At 46.7% G+C, this 22,642-nt stretch overlaps 2 protein-coding genes across 5 annotated transcripts; both read right to left on the bottom strand.

Annotated features, from left to right (window-relative positions):
- Positions 1–2,764: 2,764 nt before the first annotated feature.
- On the bottom strand, positions 2,765–6,959 carry LOC114429643 (putative transporter SVOPL). The gene is made up of 5 exons (XM_028398349.1): positions 6,922–6,959; positions 3,358–3,464; positions 3,110–3,198; positions 2,924–3,022; positions 2,765–2,851 (listed from the first exon to the last, which is right to left on the bottom strand). The coding sequence occupies exons 2-5, from the start codon at positions 3,461–3,463 to the stop codon at positions 2,765–2,767; spliced, it is 381 nt and encodes a 126-aa protein (XP_028254150.1). The 5' UTR covers position 3,464; positions 6,922–6,959.
- A 761-nt stretch (positions 6,960–7,720) lies between these two features.
- On the bottom strand, positions 7,721–21,673 carry LOC114429641 (UPF0606 protein KIAA1549). 4 transcript variants are annotated; one of them, XM_028398345.1, is made up of 21 exons: positions 21,542–21,673; positions 20,526–20,748; positions 16,085–17,341; positions 15,932–16,014; positions 15,501–15,800; positions 15,241–15,424; positions 15,099–15,158; positions 14,857–15,008; positions 14,607–14,784; positions 14,305–14,489; positions 14,029–14,234; positions 13,637–13,794; positions 13,536–13,550; positions 13,254–13,462; positions 12,943–13,178; positions 12,718–12,853; positions 12,244–12,537; positions 12,101–12,153; positions 11,895–12,022; positions 11,613–11,767; positions 7,721–10,596 (listed from the first exon to the last, which is right to left on the bottom strand). In XM_028398345.1, the coding sequence occupies exons 2-21, from the start codon at positions 20,713–20,715 to the stop codon at positions 10,375–10,377; spliced, it is 4,401 nt and encodes a 1,466-aa protein (XP_028254146.1). In that variant the 5' UTR covers positions 20,716–20,748; positions 21,542–21,673; the 3' UTR covers positions 7,721–10,374. The 4 variants fall into 4 exon arrangements, with proteins under 4 accessions (XP_028254146.1, XP_028254149.1, XP_028254148.1 ...); XM_028398348.1 differs by having other exon boundaries at positions 12,352–12,537; XM_028398347.1 differs by having other exon boundaries at positions 13,667–13,794.
- Between the last annotated feature and the right edge of the window lie 969 nt (positions 21,674–22,642).

Genomic DNA, 22,642 nt, shown 5'->3' with positions numbered 1-22,642 from the left:
ATAGAGCCATTTTTATGTGTGCATTTCAAAAGTCAGCAAATTTCAAAATTTTTCGGGCGAATGAATTTTTCTACCAAGTTTGGTGAGTTTTTGGGCATGTTAAGGCCTCCAAAAATGCGATCTCGGAGGGGAAAAAAAAAAAAAAAAAAAAAAAAAAAAAAAAATTAAAGCTGCAAGCAGCATTGCGGGCCCTCGCGCACCTTGCGATCCGCGGGGTCATCGCACTCTTCTCTCCTATGCTCTCGTCTCCTATACTCTCCTGTGCTATTCTCTCCTCCTCTCATTTCCACAGATATACAACAAACACATGTTTACAACCAAACTTTCCTGCTACCAGTAGGTGGCGCTATGACCGTATCATCCTATTAGCATATATATCTGTTTAGACTCGGCTCCATGGCAGTACTGTAAGACTTTGTCCACATTGCATAAAGTATATGGGTAGTACTGCATAAAACACAGCGAGTTCCTTTGTAATGGCGAATGGTCAACTTTGAGGCCACTCCCCCACCACACGGTAATACTTTTGAAAGAGTTTTGGAATGCGTCTATTCCCTATGGTGTCCTGAGTGGACACAGTGAATTTCAGCTGAATTGCATGAAGTATGCGAGGCATGAAAAGTTTTATAGCAGGGTCAGAAAACGGTAAAAATTACAAAAAAAAGTCAAAATGGTGGACTTCCTGTTGGGTTTGGAGGGGGGGTCCAAGAGACTTTTTGTGCGTCTTGGGGTGATACACATGTGTGCTAATTCTCATGATCCTGTGTCAAACTGGCCAGCGGGGCTACGCATTAGGGCAATAAATACAGTGAGTTCCTTTGTAATGGCGAATGGTCAACTTTGAGGCCACGCCCCCGCCACACCGTCAGACTTTTGTAAGAGTTTTTGAATGCGTCTATTCCCTATGGTGTCCTGAGTGGACACAGTGAGTTTTAGCTCATTTGGATGAAGTATGCGAGGCATGAAAAGTTTTGTAGGAGGGTCACAAATCGCCAAAAATTAACAGAAATTTCAAAATTGCGGACTTCCTGTTGGGTTTGGAGGGGGAAGCCAAGAGACTTTTTTGTGCATCTTGGGGTGATACACATGTGTACCAATTTTCATGCCCCTACTCAAAACAGGCCAGGGGGGCAGGCAGAAAAACCTATGAAAACACAACATTTTGTGTAGCCAGTAGGTGGCGCTCTGTCAAAGCCTCAATATTGTTGTATAGATGTGTTTAGGGTCAGACTCTGATCATACATGTGACATTTCGTACAGATCGGACAGAAAACGAAGAAGTTATAGAGACTTTCTGTGTCCTCAGAAATGGTCAAACTTTGAGGCCACGCCCCGGCCACACCGTCAGACTTTTGTAAGAGTTTTGGAATGCGTCTATTCCCTATGGTGTCCTGAGTGGACACGGCGAATTTCAGCTCAATCCGTTGAAGTATGCGAGGCGTGAAAAGTTTGGCAGCAGGGTCACACATCGCCAAAAATGGCCACAAACCTTCAAATGGCGGACTTCCTGTTGGGTTTGGAGGGGGGGTCCAAGAGACTTTTTTGTGCGTCTTGAGGTGATACATATGTGTGCCAATTTTCATAATCCTGTGTCAAACCGGCCAGAGGGGCTACGCGTTGGGGGCGCTATAGAGCCATTTTTATATGTGCATTTCAAAAGTCAGCAAATTTCAAAATTTTTCGGGCGAATGAATTTTTCTACCAAGTTTGGTGAGTTTTTGGGCATGTTAAGGCCTCCAAAAATGCGATCTCGGAGGGGGAAAAAAAAAAAAAAAAAAAAAAAAATAATAATCCTAAGGGTTTCAATAGGGCTCTTGCACCATTCGGTGCTCGGGCCCTAATAATAATCCTAAGGGTTTCAATAGGGCTCTTGCACCATTCGGTGCTCGGGCCCTAATAATCCTAAGGGTTTCAATAGGGCTCTTGCACCATTCGGTGCTCGGGCCCTAATAATCCTAAGGGTTTCAATAGGGCTCTTGCACCATTCGGTGCTTGGGCCCTAATAATAATCCTAAGGGTTTCAATAGGGCTCTTGCACCATTCGGTGCTCGGGCCCTAAAAAAAATAATAATCCTAAGGGTTTCAATAGGGCTCTTGCACCATTCGGTGCCCGGGCCCTAATAATAATCCTAAGGGTTTCAATAGGGCTCTTGCACCATTCGGTGCTCGGGCCCTAATAATAATCCTAAGGGTTTCAATAGGGCTCTTGCACCATTCGGTGCTCGGGCCCTAAAAATGAAAAATAATAATCCCAAGGGTTTCATTAGGGCTCTTGCACCATTCTGTGCTCGGGCCCTAATATACACAAATGACAGAAAACACAGAGTCAGTAAGTGAGCAAACTCCAGGCGCCATCATTAATGGAGCCCCGATACCACGATTCACCATGACAACAGGCGCCAAAACAAAGTCCTGCCGACCTTTTAAAAAAGAAAAGTAACACGGCTGCAACAATGCTGTTTGTACTTGTAGGAAATAAAAGACCAAATGTATTGAGAATGATTTGTGTTTCGCAGCCTCAAATCCTGCCTGACATAAAGGTAACTGTGTGTGAACTGATTCAGCCTCCTCGTGATAAAAGAACATGTCAGCTGATCATCATTCAGCCAGACCGTCTCCACTAAGTCTGATATGAATGAAAGAGTGAATCTGTGTGTCTGTAAAGGAGTCAAAGACAAACTCGTTAATTTCAGGCTGAACACACTCAGAGTTTAAACTAAACCTGCTTCATGAAACGGACCCCTGCTGGATCTGATGTGTTTTTTCAGATGTTTCTGACCTTCCACCGTCCATATCGATCAGCAACGTATCCTCCCAAAACTCCACAAACCATGAAGCCGAGAAAAACCATCTGAGGAGACAAAGCATCAGCGTAAGTGCTGCGGCCGCGCTGGCCTCACTTTACAGATGATCTGGGACTCACAGTGGAGACGAGAGCCACCTGCCAGTCATCCAAACGCCACTCACAGCGAATCTCTGGAGAAACCACAGCTAGCAACATGATCTCCATGGCCTCGACGATCTGACACAGACACAGAGTTCAGGCGGTCGCTTCTGAAATCAAGACTTACCCGCAGCATCAGTACTTCAACAGGAAACGAGGACTCACATTGGTGCTGCCCATTATGACAAACAGCAGGATGTGAAACCGCCCGAAGCCGATCGTTTCCACAGCGTCTTCCACAGTAAATGTTTGATCTGCTGACAGTCGATCAGAGCGATTAAATTGATCATGCTATCATAACAACTTCTGAAAACCATCAAGCAGGAGAACACCTGCACACCCCCATAAAGAACAGGGACCACACGCCCCCTCAATAATCCACCACCTGATTGATTGCTGATCTTCAGACTCACCATTGTTGTCGGTCTTCATGGCCTGCTGGTCTGCAGGCCTCTCTTGTAGTTCTACCTCCTGCAGATGGATGGCGCTCACCAGCTGAGTCTTCATAGAGTCACCCATCCTGAAACCACACGTCTCTCATTAAAACAAAGTTTATCCGAAACCCACCTGCACAGAGGCTAGCGCGCATGTGTGGCGTTGAGACCACAAATCGCGCCGAGAGCGCCGGTTCGAATCCCGCTGGGTGCGTTAATATTTGCCACTAAAATTACGCGAAACATATCGGGCGTTCTTGTTGATGAAGATTCTCAGTCATCCAGGTCATCATACGTAGAGAAGATTGAAGCAAGGCGTCTGGACTTGTAGAGTTTTCTAGAAGACGTTTCGCTGCTCATCCAAGCAGCTTCATCAGTTCTAACTGTTTGGTGGGGAAACATGGTTTATATGTATATGTATCGGGCGTTGTATGACGTTTTACCGAGGTGACGTTATAATTAAAAACAAAGCGAAACGAGATTGATACACACTGTTTGTATGTGAGAAATGTCACATGACATTTGCTGTAACAGTCCAATTGCACATGCATGCATTGAATTGGATAAATGCAATCTGCTCGCTGTTTAGCTAATATGGAAAGAGCTTGAGAGGAACAGGATTGTATAAAATAATTTTATCCTTAGTATCAAGCTTTAATGTGTTAATCTGCATTTTTCTTATCTTCCTTTTTTGTATACCTATACCTTGTCTGCAATATAAGGCCCATCAATGGCTGCAGACTCTTGATTAACCCCCACAAACCCAAATATATAAGAACAATGAAAAAAACCTTTTAGATGTTATTACCATTTCAGTAACTTTTTGGGGGGAATATTGCTCACATTAAGGCACATGTAAAGGACCAGTAGGAGCGTATTTGCAGTCTTTACTGCTCATAATATTAGTCTAAAATCATATTTGGATAAACATTTTTATAAAAGTATTTTATGGAATTAAATAGTATTTACAAACACTGAAATCAGATTGTATTTACAAATCCTAAAAACTGAACAAAAGCTTTTGTAATGTTTATAGCCTCGTTTAATTGTGATAAAGGCAGATTCACAGTTTTAAGAATCCACACATTTCAGAGGTCAAACAATACTGTCTGGCAGACCTATTGTTCAATCTACTATCATGCTATGAAGCTGTACATGCCCAACTACCTGAACATTATTATTATTAACTGAATTACACAGAGGGGGAAACTGATACCAAAAGAATGTGTTTATTTACACTATATACACACTGATATACACTGCAGCAAAGATGCTGCGCTGGTGGCAGGATGCTGCAGTGAAGCAGATGCCGGGCTGGCCTCAAGATTCAGAGAAGAGATGGGGGTCTGTCTCCCCCAAACACCAGCTGCCTTTTAAACCTGGCCATGCCTGCTGTATTGGCTGGCAGGGTAAAGCTGTGCAGGTTGTCCCCTGCAGCCATGGTCAAGAGAGCTTCTCTCTGAGGTGTGGATGGCTGCTGCAATTGAAGCCTTTGGAGACTCAATGGCTTGCTGAAGCACCTCGGTCTCCCGAGGCCGACTCTGCTTGTTGTACCTGAAAAAAACAACAACAAAACAGTAGTTTTAAAGAAGCAATATATTCCACAAATACAGCTGACATGGTTCGCATACTTCATGATTTACTCACCATCATGCCAGCATTGCTGTGTTCACCATAGGCAGCTGGATGGTGGTCTCAGCCATCACACAGGCTTTGTTGACAACACACTGGTGTATGCAGATGAAGAGTCTCAGTCATCCAGGTCATATTCATAGAGATGATTTAAGCAAGGCATCTGGACTTGTAGAGTTTTCTTGAATGGACTGAGTCGAACGGGTCTGGCTGCCCTTGGGACCCGATGAAACACCTGGAAAATTAAGGCAGTGTAAAATATAGCAATAAAAGATAAGTGTACATGCTATTTTTCTTGGTGGTGTGTAGTCCACCAGCTTCAGGATCCATGTCTGTCAGTAAATAGCCCTAAAAGAACAACAATAGAAGAACAAGGAGGAGAAGCATAATGTTTAGCAGAACACTAAGAGAGAGTTCCTCACTTTAACACAAAACAATAATTTAATTATAACAATTACATTATCATAGGATATTGAAAACCAATACAGTGATGCTATGACACAGTAATACTACACTACAGTAATAACAGTCCATTGAAAGTTACGCTAACTGAAGACAAAGAGAGAGCTAACTAAAGCTAACAATAACACGAGGCTTATCTGTAGCTGGTTAGCTGAGCAACCTAGCCGCCGAAGCTAACGCTGTAAATGGAAATGTTTGCTAAAACAAACTAAATATAGCATTCTCCCAGTCAAATGCTTTATAGGTGTAAACAACACAGAGGCCAGTCTATGATCAATTATTTCATCTGAGCCGTCGGTAACTTTGAATTTATCCTAGCCAGCAGAGCACCGGCTAGGTACGTTCATACATACATTGCTACACAAACGTAGCGCTTTACAATCACATACCAGCATGTACACAATGACACTCACCAACACGTCGGCATCTCCGGTAGAAATTAAACTTGCAGACGGTTACTGGGGTAAATCATCCTGATAGCCGTCCACAGCGACGTAGCTCGGTAAAGGGAATGACGAAGCCCATAGCAACAGCGTCCTGACCGGGCCACATCCGCCTCGAGCAGCGGTCCGAGGTGCGATTGGCCAGCTCGTTGCCAGAGGCGGGAGCTGGCGAATCGTGGTAGAGGGCAGCTCTGTCATTGGTCAATTCGTGGTCAATTCGTGTTAATACTCGTCCTCGTGATTGGCCGTCGGCGGAGGTAGGCGGGAGCTGGCAAATCGTTGTAGAGGACGGCTCCGTCATTGGTCAATTCGTGGTAAATTCGTGGTAGCACTCGGCCTCGCGATTGGCTGTAGGAGGAGGCGGCTTGCTCGACACACGGGCGGCCGGAGGGCACAGGAAACAGGCAGTGTCCCCCACCCACCCTCAAAAACAGGTTTATCAACAAAATGTGTGAGAGCATCAGCTAAAATGTCCAGATATCCTAAACTTAACTAAACCATTTCCATTTCAAGCAGCTGTAACTTTTGAAATATTATTTGATAATTAAAATTCACATAGGCTATTTAATGTGTTTGATATTTAATCCGAACACTGAGCACAACAAACAGGAACTTTGAAACATCCAGCAGGTTTCAGGTTCCCTGGAGGTTTGGAACCTGCCACCACAGCGAGGACCGGAAGCTTCAAACATATCACAGACTCGACTCAAGGATCGTCACTGTTCACTTTTTAAAGAAAACAAACTTTATAGCTGCAGAAAGTTAAACGGGGTTTGGCGGAAGGCTTCTTTCTGCGGATTGTTGGTCTGAAACGCCGCAAGACAAAGACAATCAACCCGTGACAGAGACACCAACCACCGCTGTGGCTACACCACCTGTGCTGCTACACCACCTGGAGGTCCAGACACTTACACAGCTGCTTGATCCTGACGCTGGAGCTGCTGCCTTGGTTCATCCTGCAGCCACACGGACACCTGGGTTTTCTGGACGCACTGTTATTATTTACCTGCTCAGGTGTACCAGGAAGTGTCACCGTGGAGCCGGCGGGGGAGGGAGCTTCTAACTGGGAGGGCTCCAGTTCCGCCCAAACAGCGCCACCTGCTGGTGAAGGAAAAGAAGGCGCAAACACTGAACATCAGGATACAGGATAAGATTGAAAGGTACCACTGAGCAGAAGTCATCATGTTTCTCCTGAAACATCTTTGTTAAAATGTTTTCTCTCTTAAAATTTTCTCTCAATGACACTTCATGCACTCTTTATTCTGGAAGTGTTGGCTTGTAACACACAAAATTACATTGACCCACAAAATATAAGATGTTATTTCAGAAATCTGAAATATCTGTTAGGAATAAAACCCAAAATATCAGCTGTTAATCACTCAAGTGCTTTTATTCCTGCAGGAAGGAGCAGTCACATACACAGACAGTAGCCTCTGTAGGAGTGCTCAAGGTCTTTTCAGAGCAACTCCCTTCTTATACCCTCTGTTATCAAACAGACACAGCTTCTCAGAATACACACATCTTAGAATAGGCACAAGCATAATCATATATGACAGTAACATATCATGTATGAGATCATAGGTGTAACATCACATATATTTCCATAGTAAGACATATGGATAGACTGTCTCCACAAAGTCCAGCAGGCCATGCTGCTGACACAGGTTAGGTTATTTCCAGAATTCTTCCAACACTAACTGTACCAGAAAATAACAGACCAGAGCAGGTTGGAATCTGAACACCTCTCTTTATTGGTTTTAGTCTTTGACACACCACAGGATGCAGCTCACACACAGTTTGGGGAGAACAGGTCCAGGTGCCCTGTCAGCTGCTGTTAGACAGGTCGGACTGCCGGCAGTATTTCCAGCTCTCTGATTTGACATGAAACTTTTCCTTCAGCCTCTGTTTCCATGCAGTCACCTGATCCCACCTGGACCTGGACTGATGGGGACTCACCTGGTGCAGGGGTGGACTCAGCCAGGTGCATGTGAAACAGAGTCGGGAGAGGAACAACAGGAATGTGGTTCGACTCGCTGCACGGACGTTTGCTCATGCCAAAACTAAACAGGATTCTACCTAAAATTAAATCAACATCCCCAGAAGAAGACAGACTGCAGCTTTTATTTTGGCAGCCAGCCTGAGGGGGGAGAGTATCTGATTAATTTATCTTATTGCCACTAGTTCAGCATCACACAGAGCCCCAGGATTCTACTAGGACAGTGCTAAACCCGGTCTGGATCAGTGGTTTTGTCATAAGTAAACTTGACAGCGCAGCTGGTCGTCTGCTGGATTCTTGCTGAGGATCACAGCTCTAGAAAACACAGAAATTTTACAAAACATTGAAGGAAAGTTTGTGAATCCTGCAGAGCAACAGCTGGAATCCAGAGTTCTCTTTTTTAGCCAGGACCCTGCAGGATGTTTGGTGTGTGATCTGATCAGATTCAGACACACCTCTAGTTGTAGAATTAGCACCATGTGATCCTGTAGGCCTGGCCATGTCCTACAGCTTGACTGACAGGTGCTAGATCCAATCAGAAAGTCTCCATCTGGTAATGAGTTCTGTGGTTGGTTTCGTGTCCATGAGGGATGTGCTGGCACGGGGCAGATCTCTGAGTCCGTTCTGCAGAACAATCACAAATAACATCTTTTCTTTGTCTATTCTTTTTTTTCTGTTCAACACCATATCCACTTTTATGTATACACTGTTTACTGCAGCCATCTTCATTAAGATTCAAAAATATTTTCTGGCATTGCAAAACAAAAGAACGTAATGTTTCATGGCATATTTTTTTCTGCTGTGCTTGGATGAAAGGTGGTTTTATGGCACTGTGACTTCATTCACTCTTTGCTCTCTCTGAACTTGATGTGGAACAACTCTTCACTTTTTAGTTTTAATAACTTTTAGTAGCATGCTAAACATTAACTGGAACAGCACAAATAGCTAAAGCCTCAAACTTAGTTGAACATGCTGAGAACAGCAGACACCGGAAACCTCTGTGCGTGTGACATCATCATAACACCACAGAGGAACTGGCCAATGAGCAGAGAGGGGAAGCAGGTGTTTCACAGACACCGAGGCAAAGGCTGGCTATGATGAAATGTCTGCCTATGCCTGTGGACATGATGGGATGAAGCAGAGTGCAGAGGTTTGTCTGCATCTGATTCTCAGTCGTCCTTCTGACACCACCATTAGGTAGTGCTGATGAGGCAGCTGAGTCCCACCTGTGACTGCATCTAGTGGCACCACCACATTATACCTGACAACTTTAATGTTATCTTTAGCTTCAGGTTGTGCTGAACGTCTTGTTTCCCATCTCCACCCCTCTGCAGAGACACCTCACTGTCAGGTGAGAGTTGTCTACAGCGTTCTGCCTGCAGTTTGATGGATGGGATGAGTCGGTGACAAAAAGCTCGATACCAAAGCAATGCATAAGCAGTTTTTTTTCATTGCCACTGATACATGAACACGAGAGCGAGCAGCTACACTAAGCAACGTCTCCACAGAGACACAAACTCTGGCTCAAAATTACAGCGAGCTCAAACACAAGAGGATTACAACCATAGAACAGTAGTTTGGTCTTTTTTTGATCAAAATAAAGGATTTAAACTTTCATATATATGCAATAAAAATAAGTAACATTTCAATACTCCAGTAGTAACTCTTATATTATTATTGTGCTCATTGGGATTCTATCTTTTTACATATGTCATTTCAGTTATCAGTATATCCATGTATATATATATTATTCCTATTTAGCGTCCCCATGCTGTAGGAACTGAACCCACTGCCGACAGTGCAAAGACCTCAGCAAAATGGTTTATGAACAGAGACCTGATCACCGTGGCTGATGGGAGTGTGAAAGGCAATAAGCGGTTAATGAGGAGATGGTATGAGGCTGACGCTTAGCACCACAGTAGTTTGAGAGGGACGATGCACTTAAGAACTTCAGAAGGAACAATCTGGAAGAGACGCTTCTGAAGTTTTAAAACAACAATCCACTTCAGGACTCCACGTCTCCAGGACGGACTGCCGGCTTCATTTGTGTTAAAGAGACGTGACTCAACTACCAGAGGCCTGGACAGCCAATTAGCTGACAGACCCCAGGCAGGATAGTCCTCGCTGGAGGTTCAGGAAAAGATTGCTTATCCAGAAGTTCAAAAGGGATCAGTGTAAAAGTTCAAGACGGAGGATCATTGATTGATCCACTCCAGGAAGCACTTCAGTGGAAACATGAATGTTCAGTGAAACACTGAGCTGAGGGTGACAGCACACTATCAGTAACACGAAACCCTGTAAAGTACCGGAGGTCATGTTTGCAGACATGGATCATGGTCCCGAGTTAGTTTGGGTTTAGTGGCACAGATGTAGATTTGCTCAAAAGTCCAGAGTGTGAGTCCTAATGGCTCTGTGTGGTTTAAAATGTCCTGTGAGTCCTGATCCACTCTGCTCCAGACCAGACTAAGGGTAGCTGGTCACTGTAGCCTGTTTCTGGGCCAGCCGTCGCAGCTCCTCCCTGATAGCTTTAATAAGAGAGGCTGAGGTGTGGGCGGAGGGTGAGGCATCCTCCGGAGGATACTCTGGAGTTGGTGAGGTCAGAAGGAGAGGAGGAGCAGATGGGTCCTGCAATGAGGAGCTGGGCATCTGGAAAACAGCGGAGGAGAACTCAGGAAAGGACAGCACCTGTGGGGAGACACAGAGTAAGCTTTTTCACTTCAGTTTGGAAAGAGAACACCACACACACACACACACTGAGGGGGCAGAAATGGACAGGCCTGGACTAAAGGCTGTTCCATACTCCGCGAGACAAAGAGCGGAGAACGCACTCCACGGGTGGTAAGAGATACAAAAAAAAGGTCTTTTCCGCACCGAGGTACCATACTCCGTGAGACGCGTGTGTGCAGAACTCCTCATACGGCCCGCCCACTAAACTATAAGGAAAGACTGTACTGAGTTTTTTAACACACCACAAGGACTTGTGCCATGGCAAGAGGGCATTATACAGAGAGGGTGCCTGCAACAGCGTGAGATGTCCGGCGATGAGTTGTGAAAATGCGACATTAAAAGTAACAATATTAGCAAAGATTCAGTGTTTGTGCCTTTATGACCACATTTGCACATCTACTGTGTTCCAATGTGCCTGCGATACTTCAAACTGTCCGGTGATGAGCTGTGAAGATGCGACATTAAAAGTAACAATAGCAAAGATATACAGACATTGTTAACGAGCCTATTATGCCCGGGTATGTAGGACTATATAGAATGGTAACAGTCACCATCTGGTATGTGTGAATGGCTGTCTGGAGTTATTGGTGACAAATCACCTTTACTTGCCTTTCTTTCTTTCTTTTATTGCTCATCATGCAAAACCAGTATGGTCTTATCTAAATCTGTTGAATCAGCGCTGTTTATACACCTACCTATATACCTGGAGAGGCTCTTGCGCTTCTCCACTTTCATCACGCCCACAATAAATTCCGACCAATCACAGCATGGTTGCCGCACAGCCTTGAAAGACAAAGTTCGGCCCGGACCCTGTGCACAGGAGTGCGGATCAGCGGGCGGTCAGAGACAAAAAATGACGTCATTTTGTGGGCGTAACGTCTGCAGGGGGGAAAAATGTCTTTGTCTCGCGGAGTATGGATCCAGCTTGAATTGATGATAAAAGGACAGAACTACTGTGATCGGTTCTAACTCACGCTCTCTCTGCTCGCTCCCGGTCTGCTCAGGTCCTGGTCTGAATGCTGTTGGTTCCAACTTGAACCTGTGGGCCCAGACATGCTGCGACCCACCCCGGAGTAGGCCCCAATCTGACTGGACAGACCCACCTGCGTCAGGTGGTGAAGCTGAGCACCTGGAAACCGATGCATTCAGTCAACAAATGCAAGACAGAAATTCCAGCATCCATGTGGAGGAGAGAGACTCCCAGGGTGAGTCTGGACACTTTGATGGCAGCCTGGTGCACAACCAGGTGAGTTTACCTGTGCTGCCTCCAACAGGTCGTGGTCTGGAGGAAGTTGGGGGATTGTCGTACTGTCCCCTGTTAGTGTAAACCGACTCCTGTGGATGTCCTTTAGTAGAGACAAAGCCTCCTGAGCTCAGGCCCTGCCTGGATAGATATTACAGAAGATCAGAACCGGACCAGGTCTAGACTACACACCTGGTTTTATGGAGTGATGATACTGACCTCTGGAGCAGGCCCTGCACTGATGTAGGGGACATTCCGAGTTCTGTGTATCTCTGCAAGAACAAGAGAAGGAAGTAAAACTTAACATGGATTTTCTGGACATGAACACGGGCTTGGTTTCAGCAGCAGGTTGACACACTCACTGCAGAGAATGGGCTGTGAGAGGGGGCTGCTGGGTAAGAGCCCCACTGCCGGCCCGAGGGCCGGCCCTGAGGGGAGGGGCTGGGCAAGGCAGGGCTTATCCCGCTTACCCCGGCGCTGCCTTGTGAGGACGGTGATACCAGGGCAAAGGCATCATCCAGAAGGGAGTGCATCTGCTGCCGGGCTTCCTCAATGGAGGGCTGGGGAGGCATGTAGGGGGGAGGAGCTGGGGCGGAGTCAAATACCTCATCAGTAGGGGAAGGGCTGCCATGGTCGGGTGGCAGGTCAGGGTCCGACTGTGAGAGATGAGATGTTTGTAAATGTTCCACATGGAACACTTGATTAAACTTGATGATTCCATCAATGTCCTGTCAGACCAGCCACCAACACTGTGTGGCTGTTTCTGAGCCTGTATGTTAATATTCTGTCATGCTGAGATTCACCACAGTGACCTCACACATGTTCATTTGTCTTACCATGTAGGCCACATTGTTAAGTCCTGGGTATTTCCTGTAGGTGGCGCTCTGGTTGGTGAGCAGCCGGTCTCTGTCTGTATCAGGAAGACTTCCGGGTCCTGGTTGCGCCCGCCGACCCCGTGGAGAACGCCTCCCTCTGGTGGTTAAAGAGAAAGAAAGTCTGACTTCCTGGTGACCAGTGACAATGACAGAAAAAACGTGTCCTCGTCTCTGGGAATGTCTGACCTTTTCCTGGAGTCTGTGGGTGTGGGGGGTGAGGCGGCATCGGCCTGCAGGATGCAGTCCATGTGGTCATGGGCGGAGCTGTAGAGTCGCTGCGCCGCCTCACTCTGAACTGGCCCGTCTCCAAATGCATCCATGATGTCATCCATGGAGGGAAACTCACACTGACCCCGCCTCTTAGCCCGCTGGCGCAGTTTGTTTCTGTGGTGCTCAATTTCTGATTTGTGCCTCAGTGCCACCTGCAGGAATGCGATGAAGAAAAACTTTAAACAACCACATGGGGAGCACTAAAATGTGGCTTTTGGAGGACCTACCTCTGTGTTGACCTTTTCAGTGAGGGAGGGGCTTGGTTGTGAAGGGGCTTGAAGTGGAGGGGGGCTTGGCCGTGGCTGCATTGCAATGAGCTGTACCTTATTGGCCTGACGACGGGTGCCGTCAGATGACCCACGGGACAGACGGTCAACATGGTCAAAGATGGAGGATGAGGCCAGAAGCTCATCTGGACCAGTGCCTGATGGAACAGCTGGAGAAGGAAAGGGGAAGCAGTCAAGACAAGACAATAAACACTGATCATGGTGGCGGGTGTTTGAACGTACCCATCTTGTTCCTCCCTTCAGTCACAAGTACATCAAACAGAAAAAACAAATGAGATTTAGTGAAGTCTAATGTTCACACACAAGCTCTCATTAGGACTCACTGCATGTGATGATGTCAGCGTGACTTTCACCATTTTTCGGCATTTTCCTGTGCTGCTTCCCCTCGCTGGACGTGGCTACAGGCCGGGTGCTTTCTTCTGCTGACTCCCTTCCACTCGACTGGTCGCTTCCTAATGAGTCACCATCGGACGGGCTGAGTCTAAGATCAGGTTGTCAGAAAGGTTTATGATGAGCGCAGGTGAAGGTTAGTAAGGTTTTGAATAAATAAATAGATAAAAAATATAATCTTGAACTCTCATATGTATTTTAACTCAGTGAAAATATTTCTGGAAATTAAAATAAGCCTCAAAGTTTTTTTGAGAACACTAACGATGTATTAAAATTAAAACATTTCTGGAATGTTTTTGGTGACACAAAGGTAAAACAGTCAGACCTTCCCCTGCGGCGACTTGACCGCGCTGCCTTGGTGGAAGATCCTTTGGATTTGGGGGTGTTGAGGTCTGCACCGTCGGAGGGCGTGGCTTCTTTGACAGGTGCCGGCAGTGGGCCAGGCTCTTGGATCACCATGATGTCGTCTTTGCTGTGCTGACCGAGGTGCAACTTTGCAAAGTCAAAGCCTTTGACGCTGGGAGCCTGAAGCTGAGAGCGGACACAGGTATCAGCTGTTTGTTTATAGGTGTGATAAGACCACTTCCAGTTGACCTCTAACCTTCTGCCTCTGCTGGATTGTGTTGATGGCGTCTGGCTGGAACTCAAGCTTCTCTGAACCGCACATCTTCCAGTAGAGGATGATGATGATAAAGACTGCCAACAGAACAGGAACAACCACGCCAACAATCAACCAGATGCTGCTGCTCTGAGTCTCTGCCGGAGGGACAGAAAGAGTCTCCACAGCTGGATACAGGGAGGGACATTAGTTAGTTTCGTTGAACAAGTCCAGAATTCTACAGAAGCTCAACAACAGGTTTTACACATTTCAAAGCATGATGACTGATGATCAGCTTCACTCACGCTGGGCTAGAGGTCTCTGGACTCTGTGTCCAAGGACGATAGCAGCCCTTTGCAGGTCGAGGCGGTTCAGGGTAGCGGCAGTCACCTCAGCTGGGATCCTCTCACCACCCGGACCCTCCACAAAGTAAAAGACCTCCAAGGGGCGCTGTGGCTCAGACAGCCTGGCCACCCGAACCACCTGGGACACAACAGGTAGGGTATATTTCTCATAACCTGTAAGTACCTGTTTGTAAGTTGTATCTTATCTTACCTGTAAGCTGTTGTTCCCTACAGCTGTGGCTCTCCTCCAGCGCCTCCTGCTGGTTTCCTGCAGTCCCTCCTCCAGCAGCAGAGCCAGCCGCCGCTCCAGTCGAGCTTTGAAACTTCTCTCTAATACCTGCTTCTCCTGAACTCCCAGCAGGACTGCAACAACACAAAAGGATGTGAAGCTCACAAATCAAACGTTAGTACACACCTGAACAATCTGCAAACAGAACAGGGAGGTGTACGTACCTGTACGGACCCAGGTGGAGCGCAGGTGGTGGGAAGTGTTTAGCTCAGGATAGTGAAAGGCTGTAAACACAAGCACACGATACACACATTCACTCGCGTCTGTGACTTTTTCAGCTTTTCTGATGTGTGGCGTGTGTCATACGTTCCGCAATCTGCAAGGCAGGAAATCCAATGAAGAAGCTAAACTCGACCAGGCTGAGCTTCCTCATGTGCTCGCTGACTTGTGACCCCAGCAGGTAGCCCCGACCATCACGCACTGCAAATGTGATGTCAACAGGAACTTTCTGCTCCATTGGTCGGGCTATGCCCAAGGTGATGTTCAGCAGCTGTGTGACAGAATCAGAGCCTCTGATTTGAATCACTTCACACATAACTGAAGGCCTTAAAGGAGGCAAGTCCCACCTGTACAGTGATGTTTCCTGCCTCATGTGATCGCCTTCTTGTCTCGGTATACGCCATCATGAGCCCTTTCTCCACTCGCTCGCTGAAGTTGCAGACTCTAACATCGACATGGGCGGGGACAAACTGCAGCACAGAGTGGATCTGGTACCGGAGGTCAGGAATGGTGTACAGTGGGGACACCGTGGGAACAGGGCCGGAGCTGCGAGGTGTTTGACGAAGGGCATTGATGACAGACATGGCGGTGAAGATCAATGGCCCCGAAACGACTCGAAAAGCAAAGCTGGATGGAGTTCTCAGGAACTAAAGAGGAATCAGAGAGAAGCACCTTCACTACACATGTAGCATCAGTCAGCGGGGTCAATGAGAAAATTTGGGCGGTTAGAAGAAAAAGACAACATTAAGGTTACTGTGGTAAAGAGGGAAGTTTGTACCTGCAGCTCCACCGAGCGGTTGAACTCTCTCCTCAGGAGATCTCTGACCTGACTGAAACCAGCCGACGAACCTTTGGAGCTCACTAGAGACAAACACATGTGAGTGACACAGTGTTTCTGCAGGACCTGCACAGCCTGTCACATGGTCCTTACCTATTCTGACCAGGTAAATCTCTGGCTTCGTGACGTTGCACAGGTACTGTCTGGTGGGTGGAGTCTGGGCTACTCTGGGCGTGGTCACTGGGGGGGCTCTAGTCAGGCTGATGGCTGTCATCTGGGTGGTGGTGGTGATGGTTGTGGTAGTGGTTGCTTTAGTGGTAGTGGTCCTGGTGGGTGGAAACTTTGCAGGCTTCTCTGCAACCACTGGAGGCCTCTCAGGCCAGGTGGGTGGACCAAGTGGGGGCGGGGGCGGGACACGGCCGGTGGTGTTGGACGGGGGATAGGAAGGATGTCTGTCTGGGACTGAGGCGGGGTCTTTCGGTTTAATAGCAGGAGAAGCAGAGGTGGAAGGGGCTTTGGATATGGCTGATGTATCTGGCTTCTCCTTACCTGTGAATGTGGGTGGGAGGGAGAGGGGAGGAGTGGGCGTGGCCAGGGGATGATTGGCTTCGTGTTCTGATGGAGGAGCGGGGCTCAGAGATGGGGATGGAGGAAGGTGGTGGGTTTGTGTTGTTGCTGTAGGTGTGATAGGAGGTTTACTGCCCGTTTGATTCACTTGTTTCCCCTCGTGCTCCCTGTCTCGTTCCCTGTGCCGCTCCCGGGCCAGCACGTTGGTGTAGTACTCCAGACTGTTCATGTCTGGCAACAGCAGCTCTGTCGGCTCCAAAGGTATCATGTCCTCCAGGTCATAGTCCTCATCCCAGGTGGGGAAGACATCTGGAATGGTGGGGTGAGTGTGCAAGGGGATGCTGGGGGTGGATGAGGAAGGTGAAATGGTAAGGCGGGAGGAGAGGGGGAGTGTGGGACGGGTAGGGAAGGTGGTATCGTAGGAGACCCAGTCCTCACTGCCGTCCCTGTCATAGGGTTGGCTGGGCAGCGGTGTGGCAAGGGCCAGCTCTTCACCTTCTGGTACCATGAAGGACAGCGTCTCCAGGTAGTCTCCAGAGCCCCAGGCCTCTTCCAGAGAGGGGCCCTGCTCCCATGGGGGAGAAGGGGTGAGAGTTGGCTGGCTGTGTGGGGGCAGGGGCGGTGGTAGACTTGGGGACAGGAGGTCTGGTGGTCTCAGGAGGAGATGGATCCCCTGAGCTTCAGTGTCCGAGTCCTTGGCTGAGCTAATACCGCCATTTTTACCTTGGTAACCAGAGTCTGGGGGCCAGCTCGGGGCTGAGAGTCTTGCAGGGGAGGGGGAAGACAATGGTGGTGATGAAGGATATGATGAAGGCTCAGTCTTCCTGTCCAGGTCCAGCACACCTGTAGAGCACTCCCATTAATTCCTGCCAGCCACTAATACAAGTCTTTATGCTAAGCTAAGCTAACAAAAATACAAAATCACTTGAGTGAATAATCAAACTCGTTATTCTACGTCTTTCTACGTCTTTTACATGGGAGTCTGTGGAGCCAAAACCACCTTCCACTTTGACATTAAGATTAAGATTAAGAAACCTTTATTAGTCCCACAATGGGTAAATTACATAACTAGACATGTAACTAGTTCCACATTCTTTCAGCTACAGAAACCATTCAAACATCATTATGTTCATCTATTCAAGGGCTATTAAACTTGTATTCAGATTTGTTCAAATATGTTTCGTTTTCAAAATATGAATAAAAATTCAAAAGCCATTTAACATTTAAGTCTATGAGAGAGCCCTTCAACGAGGGTCATCTGCCAAATGTATCTCCTCCTTCAAATTTCAAGCTACAGACTCCATTTTAGTCTTAAAACGCTCACGAGATGCTGCTCTATCAAACTTGTCAAACCTGTCAAAGTTGGAGTGGTTTTTGAGGTCTCCTCTGAGTTTAAAATTAGTGTGTATTGCGTGGAATGATCAAAGGCAGAGTGGGTGATGTCATCACTCAGAGTGGAGAGAGGCTGAGGAGATGCCTAAAAAAATGTCCCTAACCTGCGCTCAGGCCTGCACCTTCCATCTAACTGGGATAATTTGTATATCGGTAAGGTAAGGAACACTCGTTGGCTTTCTGATGGTGTCACTCTTTAAACTGAACACCAAACCGTTTTGCCTTTATAGCCAGTTGTTTGGGGAGAGTGCCAGTCATTCTTCCATTAAGACATAATGTAAAACCAAAAGCAGAGAAGCAGAGCTGCCATATTTTCTAACTCCACGCCATCTCCACATCTCTGACATCATAAAAATTATACCGTGTTGTAGAGCAACTTCTTGTGATTCTGACGGTGTCCTTATTTTTTGTCTGAAGGCTTCGGTTTGGACAAAAAGAGAAGTTGTTCGGAGGGTGCAACCTCCATTGAAATACATGGGATCTGCCCTGAGAGGAGTAAAAGAAGAATCACACAGGTGTCTTAATTAGGGCTTAATTAGGCAGGCATGGCTGTTACCATGGTGACAGGCTGACACACTGAGGCATACAAAGCAGACATATTTGTAGTCTTTATCACACCTTAAGCATCATATATGTTATATTGATTATCCTTCAGCTGTATACTACTTTTCCACATTAAAATCACACAGCCTGTGCTTCTTATAATCTTATGGTATTATTCCAGCCTCAGACCTTTCATATGGTATATTCACAGGCTATTCTTTAATGTCATGACTTCAGCTGTTTCTTTTTCATGTCTTCCTAATATTCAAAGATTTTCTACTTTAAAAAATAAGAGCTTCATCTTTTTAAATTCTCAACTGTGTTTCAGCAAATCAAATTCAGATTGCAGATTCTCCAGCAATACAGAGCAATTCTTTACATCAGCGTTCAAAGCAATGCTTCAGCTGCAGCAATCAAACTTGCATTTTCTTCACGAAATGCTTTTCTAGTTAGTTTGATTGCTGCAAGGCAATCAAACTCTTGTTCTTCTCTTCTTTCTTCTTCTTCCATACGTTTTATGGCGCAGCGTATCTTCAGCATACATTCACCGAGTTCAGCCATTCAACTATCAAAATGTTCATCTCACAGAGAACATTCTGGGTCAACTTCAAGTTTTTTTCAAAAAATTATAATTTTTGAAATATTAAGCAATTTATGCGTCATTTTTAACATTGGAGTCTATGGAGGAGCCTTCAAAACCACCTTCCACTTTGACATGTAACTAGTTCCACATGCTTTCAGCTACAGAAACCATTCAAACATCATTCCATTCAGCTCTTCGAGGGCTATTAGACTTGTATTCAGATTTGTTCAAATATGTTTCGTTTTTTAAAATATGAATAAAAATTAAAAAACCATTTAACATTGAAGTCTATGAGAGAACCCTTCACCGAGGGTCATCTGCCAAATGTATCTCCTCCTACAAATTTTGAGCTACAGACTCCGTTTTAGTCTTAAAACGCTCATTAGATGCTGCTCTATCAAACTTGTATTCAGAATTTTCTAATTCCTAATCGTTTCCGCGTGCCAGGCTCTCAAAGTTGGAGTGGTTTTTGAGGTCTCCTCTGCTGTTACCATGGTGACAGGCTGACACACAGAGGCATACACAGTCATACAAAGCTCTGAATTGCTCTGATTCTCCAGCAATTCAAAGCAATCCTTCACATCAGCATTCAAAGCAATGCTTCAGCAATTAAAACTTGCATTTTCTTCAGGAAATGCCCTTTTCTAGTTGTCTTTGTGTCACACACACACACTAACACAGCCCTGACTGGTTCTCTTTCATCTGGTCTCAGAATCATTGCCATGGTGATGCTGTGCTTTGCGGCAGCATCACATGCTAAAGAGAGAGACTAGTCATTGGTATTCTGCAGACGACGCCCTCAAACACACAGAAAGATAGATGGATCAGCTGTCTGATTAAACATTCAATATGTTTTTCTCATCATCTTCTCATTTGCTGACTGTGTTCAGTCGGGGGGGGGGGGGGGGGGGGGCTGTCTTCCCTCTGATCATGTGACCTTCAGCAGCACCTCCTGAAGTGTTAAGGTTAGGATGGAGAATAAATTTGAGTCCATTCTGATCACCTGACCTCATAGGGGACTATAGATGCATGTATTCCATCAATATCAGAACAGTTCCAAACATTTAGACCAGAAAGGGTAAAAAACATCCCCTTCCACATCACATGACTATCAATCCAGTCTGAGTCTGACTGCATCAATATAATCTGATTCGACCCAGTAAACCTCCACAGTGTGATACCAGCAGGTCATGTGACCCACTCAGACCAGGTGCCAGTAAAGACTGACTCACTAAGGATAGGAACATTAGTACCAGGAACCACATGACATCCTCACCCCTGACCTTTGACCCCCAAAGTCACAGACAAGTTACATGTGAGTGTTTTTTTTACATTTGTACACCATCATGAAGCTCACGGCTCAGAGCTCTGCTGTTTCCTTATGATGTCACTCTATCAGTCATGTGACCTCTGCTCAGAGGGTGACAGTGGATGTGGTAGGACATCCGGATACTTCCTGGTTCTCCTGGTCAAACGTCAGCTACACAACAGCATTCCACTTTTTCTTACCTCCAGCTGGTGAGCTTGTTGTCACCATGGAAACCATCGTGCCACCCACCAGCAGGATCACACTGAGTGTGTGCCTCCACATCAAGGTTCTGCTGTCCATCCTGGTCCTGGTTGTGGAGCAGGGTCTCGGCGGAAGCGCAGGGTCCATCCACCGCTGTCCGTGGATGTCCGCTCCAGCTCTTTCCTTCATGAACTCATTGGTTTTCACGTGTATGGCGCCCTCCTGCGTCCATATGAATATAGTGAATATTAAATTGTGTCAGGAATCGTCACCATGGCAGCAAAGAAAACTGTAGATGATGTAGATGCTCGTTGCAGGCAGAAGGATTTGACTAAAGCTGTCTGCTTCTGTGAGCTTCGCGGTCCACAGTTATTCTTAGAACAGATGAGACTGTAGGAACGAGATGGATGTGACTGATAATTAGAAGACATTTTGACGGGGGTGGGGGGGTGCACTGATTCTCATCTCTGTGTAAATTCTATTTGTCCCCGCACACTAAATTCTGTTTCCGTTTTGTCCCGACACACAGTCACGTCCTCGCGCTCTGCCCTGGCCCAGTTCTGGTTTCCTCTAGTCCTGTTCTAAATCACTGTTTCCACGCCGCTCACACCTAAGCTGGCTCGGCTCGGCCTCCTCCCACACTGACCCCATTATCGGACAGATAACCTACTAACCTCTGTTCCGGTGATTCGGCGGCGGTGCGGCCGCACTCACCGCGCTTTATCCGCGTTCTAATTAGCTGGCACAGCCCGGTCCGGTCCGGTCTAACGTGGTTCTGGTCCATGAAATGAACGCAGCCGCCTTCCTTCATTACGTGAGCCTGTGAACGAGCTGGCGGCCGCAGCTGGAGCCTCTGCGCGGCTAAAAGGACACCGGGCACCGGAGAAGCGTCTCCGAGCCGCAGCCTCACTAACGGAGCGTGCAGCTAAACCGTTTCTCTGACAGGAAACCGAGCCGTGCCGTGCTATCCTCGGTGCAGCTTGCCTGTGATCCCTCTGTGACAGAGCAGACCTACCTGCCATCGTGGAGGTGCGGTGCGGGCGCGTCACGCCTCTCCACAGCCGCGCGGCGCGCTCCCTGCGCGGGGGAGGAGGCGGAGAGTCCCTGCAGTGCTCGCCTTTCCCTTGTTCTTCTTCCTGCAGTCGTCCTCACCTCCGCGGAAATAGGATCGATCGGTTGGGCTGTGCTGGTTCCGGGGACGTCCGGTACCAGTCCAACCCGGCACCGCCAGCGGCTCCGCATCATCTGACCCAATCTACAATTCAAACGACATGTTGTCTCTCTCTCTCTCTGACGCGCGCGCGCACACACACGCACACACACTAAGGTGACTCTTGTCTCTGTATAGGACTTAAAATAACACACCACCTGCAAAGTGTGTGATAAATTGCGGATCTATCAGTGTGTTTCAGCTCTTTAAGGTTTAATTCTGATTAGTCACATAAAATCGTTCGTGTCCAGTTTGCACGCCAGCAGGGGGCGCTGCTGGGTATAACATACATAAAAGGTAACATGCATATAAAAAGACAGTGTGTTGGAGACTTCAATGCAGATCAATGAATTTGAAAAAAGAAATAGTGAAACAATAAGAAAATTATTAATTCTCATAACAATATAAACTTAATTATGTAAACAAGTAAAAAATGTATACCACTTTGTATAATCAGTAAGCTCCATATTTATTTGATGACATCTGCTGTCCCTGAACAGAGAGACCCGCTGAGTCAGGTCCAGTCCATCAGAACCACAGCTGTTCACATTTGGTCCCTCTACTGAGGCAACTGGTTCTGGTTGTGTTTGTGTCTGGTACATATCTGCAGTGAAGACACATTTAAAGCAGAGTTTTTCTTAGAGATCAGCCGACTTTCCAGTCTTGATTTGTATGTTTGGACCTGGAAGGCCCAGAAGACTAATCGGGAGGATTCCCGATGGGCCGGTTGGATGGGAAAAATAATTTTGATACTTCTCCGTCACTTCTCTAATCTTCTTCTTGCATTCATTCTCCATTCATCTGACAGCACAGCCCCTACATCACAGTAGATCAGATGGGTTCTACTATCTGGGGGGATTCAATTAAATACAGCAACAAAATGGTGGGGATGGAGGGCACACTCAA

This window comes from Parambassis ranga, unplaced genomic scaffold (genome assembly GCF_900634625.1).
Source record: "Parambassis ranga unplaced genomic scaffold, fParRan2.1 scaffold_187_arrow_ctg1, whole genome shotgun sequence".
NCBI classification, from domain to species: Eukaryota; Metazoa; Chordata; class Actinopteri; family Ambassidae; genus Parambassis; species Parambassis ranga.
This window is presented reverse-complemented; position numbering and strand designations above follow the sequence as displayed.

Excerpts from the sequence above, each read along its gene's own strand:
- LOC114429643 (XM_028398349.1), bottom strand. The coding sequence starts at position 3,463 with ATGGGTGACTCTATGAAGACTCAGCTGGTGAGCGCCATCCATCTGCAG. Across the intron at positions 3,199-3,357 it reads CATGAAGACCGACAACAATG|ATCAAACATTTACTGTGGAA; the intron begins GTGAGTCTGAAG and ends GACTGTCAGCAG. Across the intron at positions 2,852-2,923 it reads AGGTGGCTCTCGTCTCCACT|ATGGTTTTTCTCGGCTTCAT; the intron begins GTGAGTCCCAGA and ends TTGTCTCCTCAG.
- LOC114429641 (XM_028398345.1), bottom strand. The coding sequence starts at position 20,715 with ATGAAGGAAAGAGCTGGAGCGGACATCCACGGACAGCGGTGGATGGAC. Across the intron at positions 14,785-14,856 it reads TAGGGAACAACAGCTTACAG|GTGGTTCGGGTGGCCAGGCT; the intron begins GTAAGATAAGAT and ends GTTGTGTCCCAG. Across the intron at positions 12,538-12,717 it reads TTAACAATGTGGCCTACATG|TCGGACCCTGACCTGCCACC; the intron begins GTAAGACAAATG and ends CATCTCTCACAG.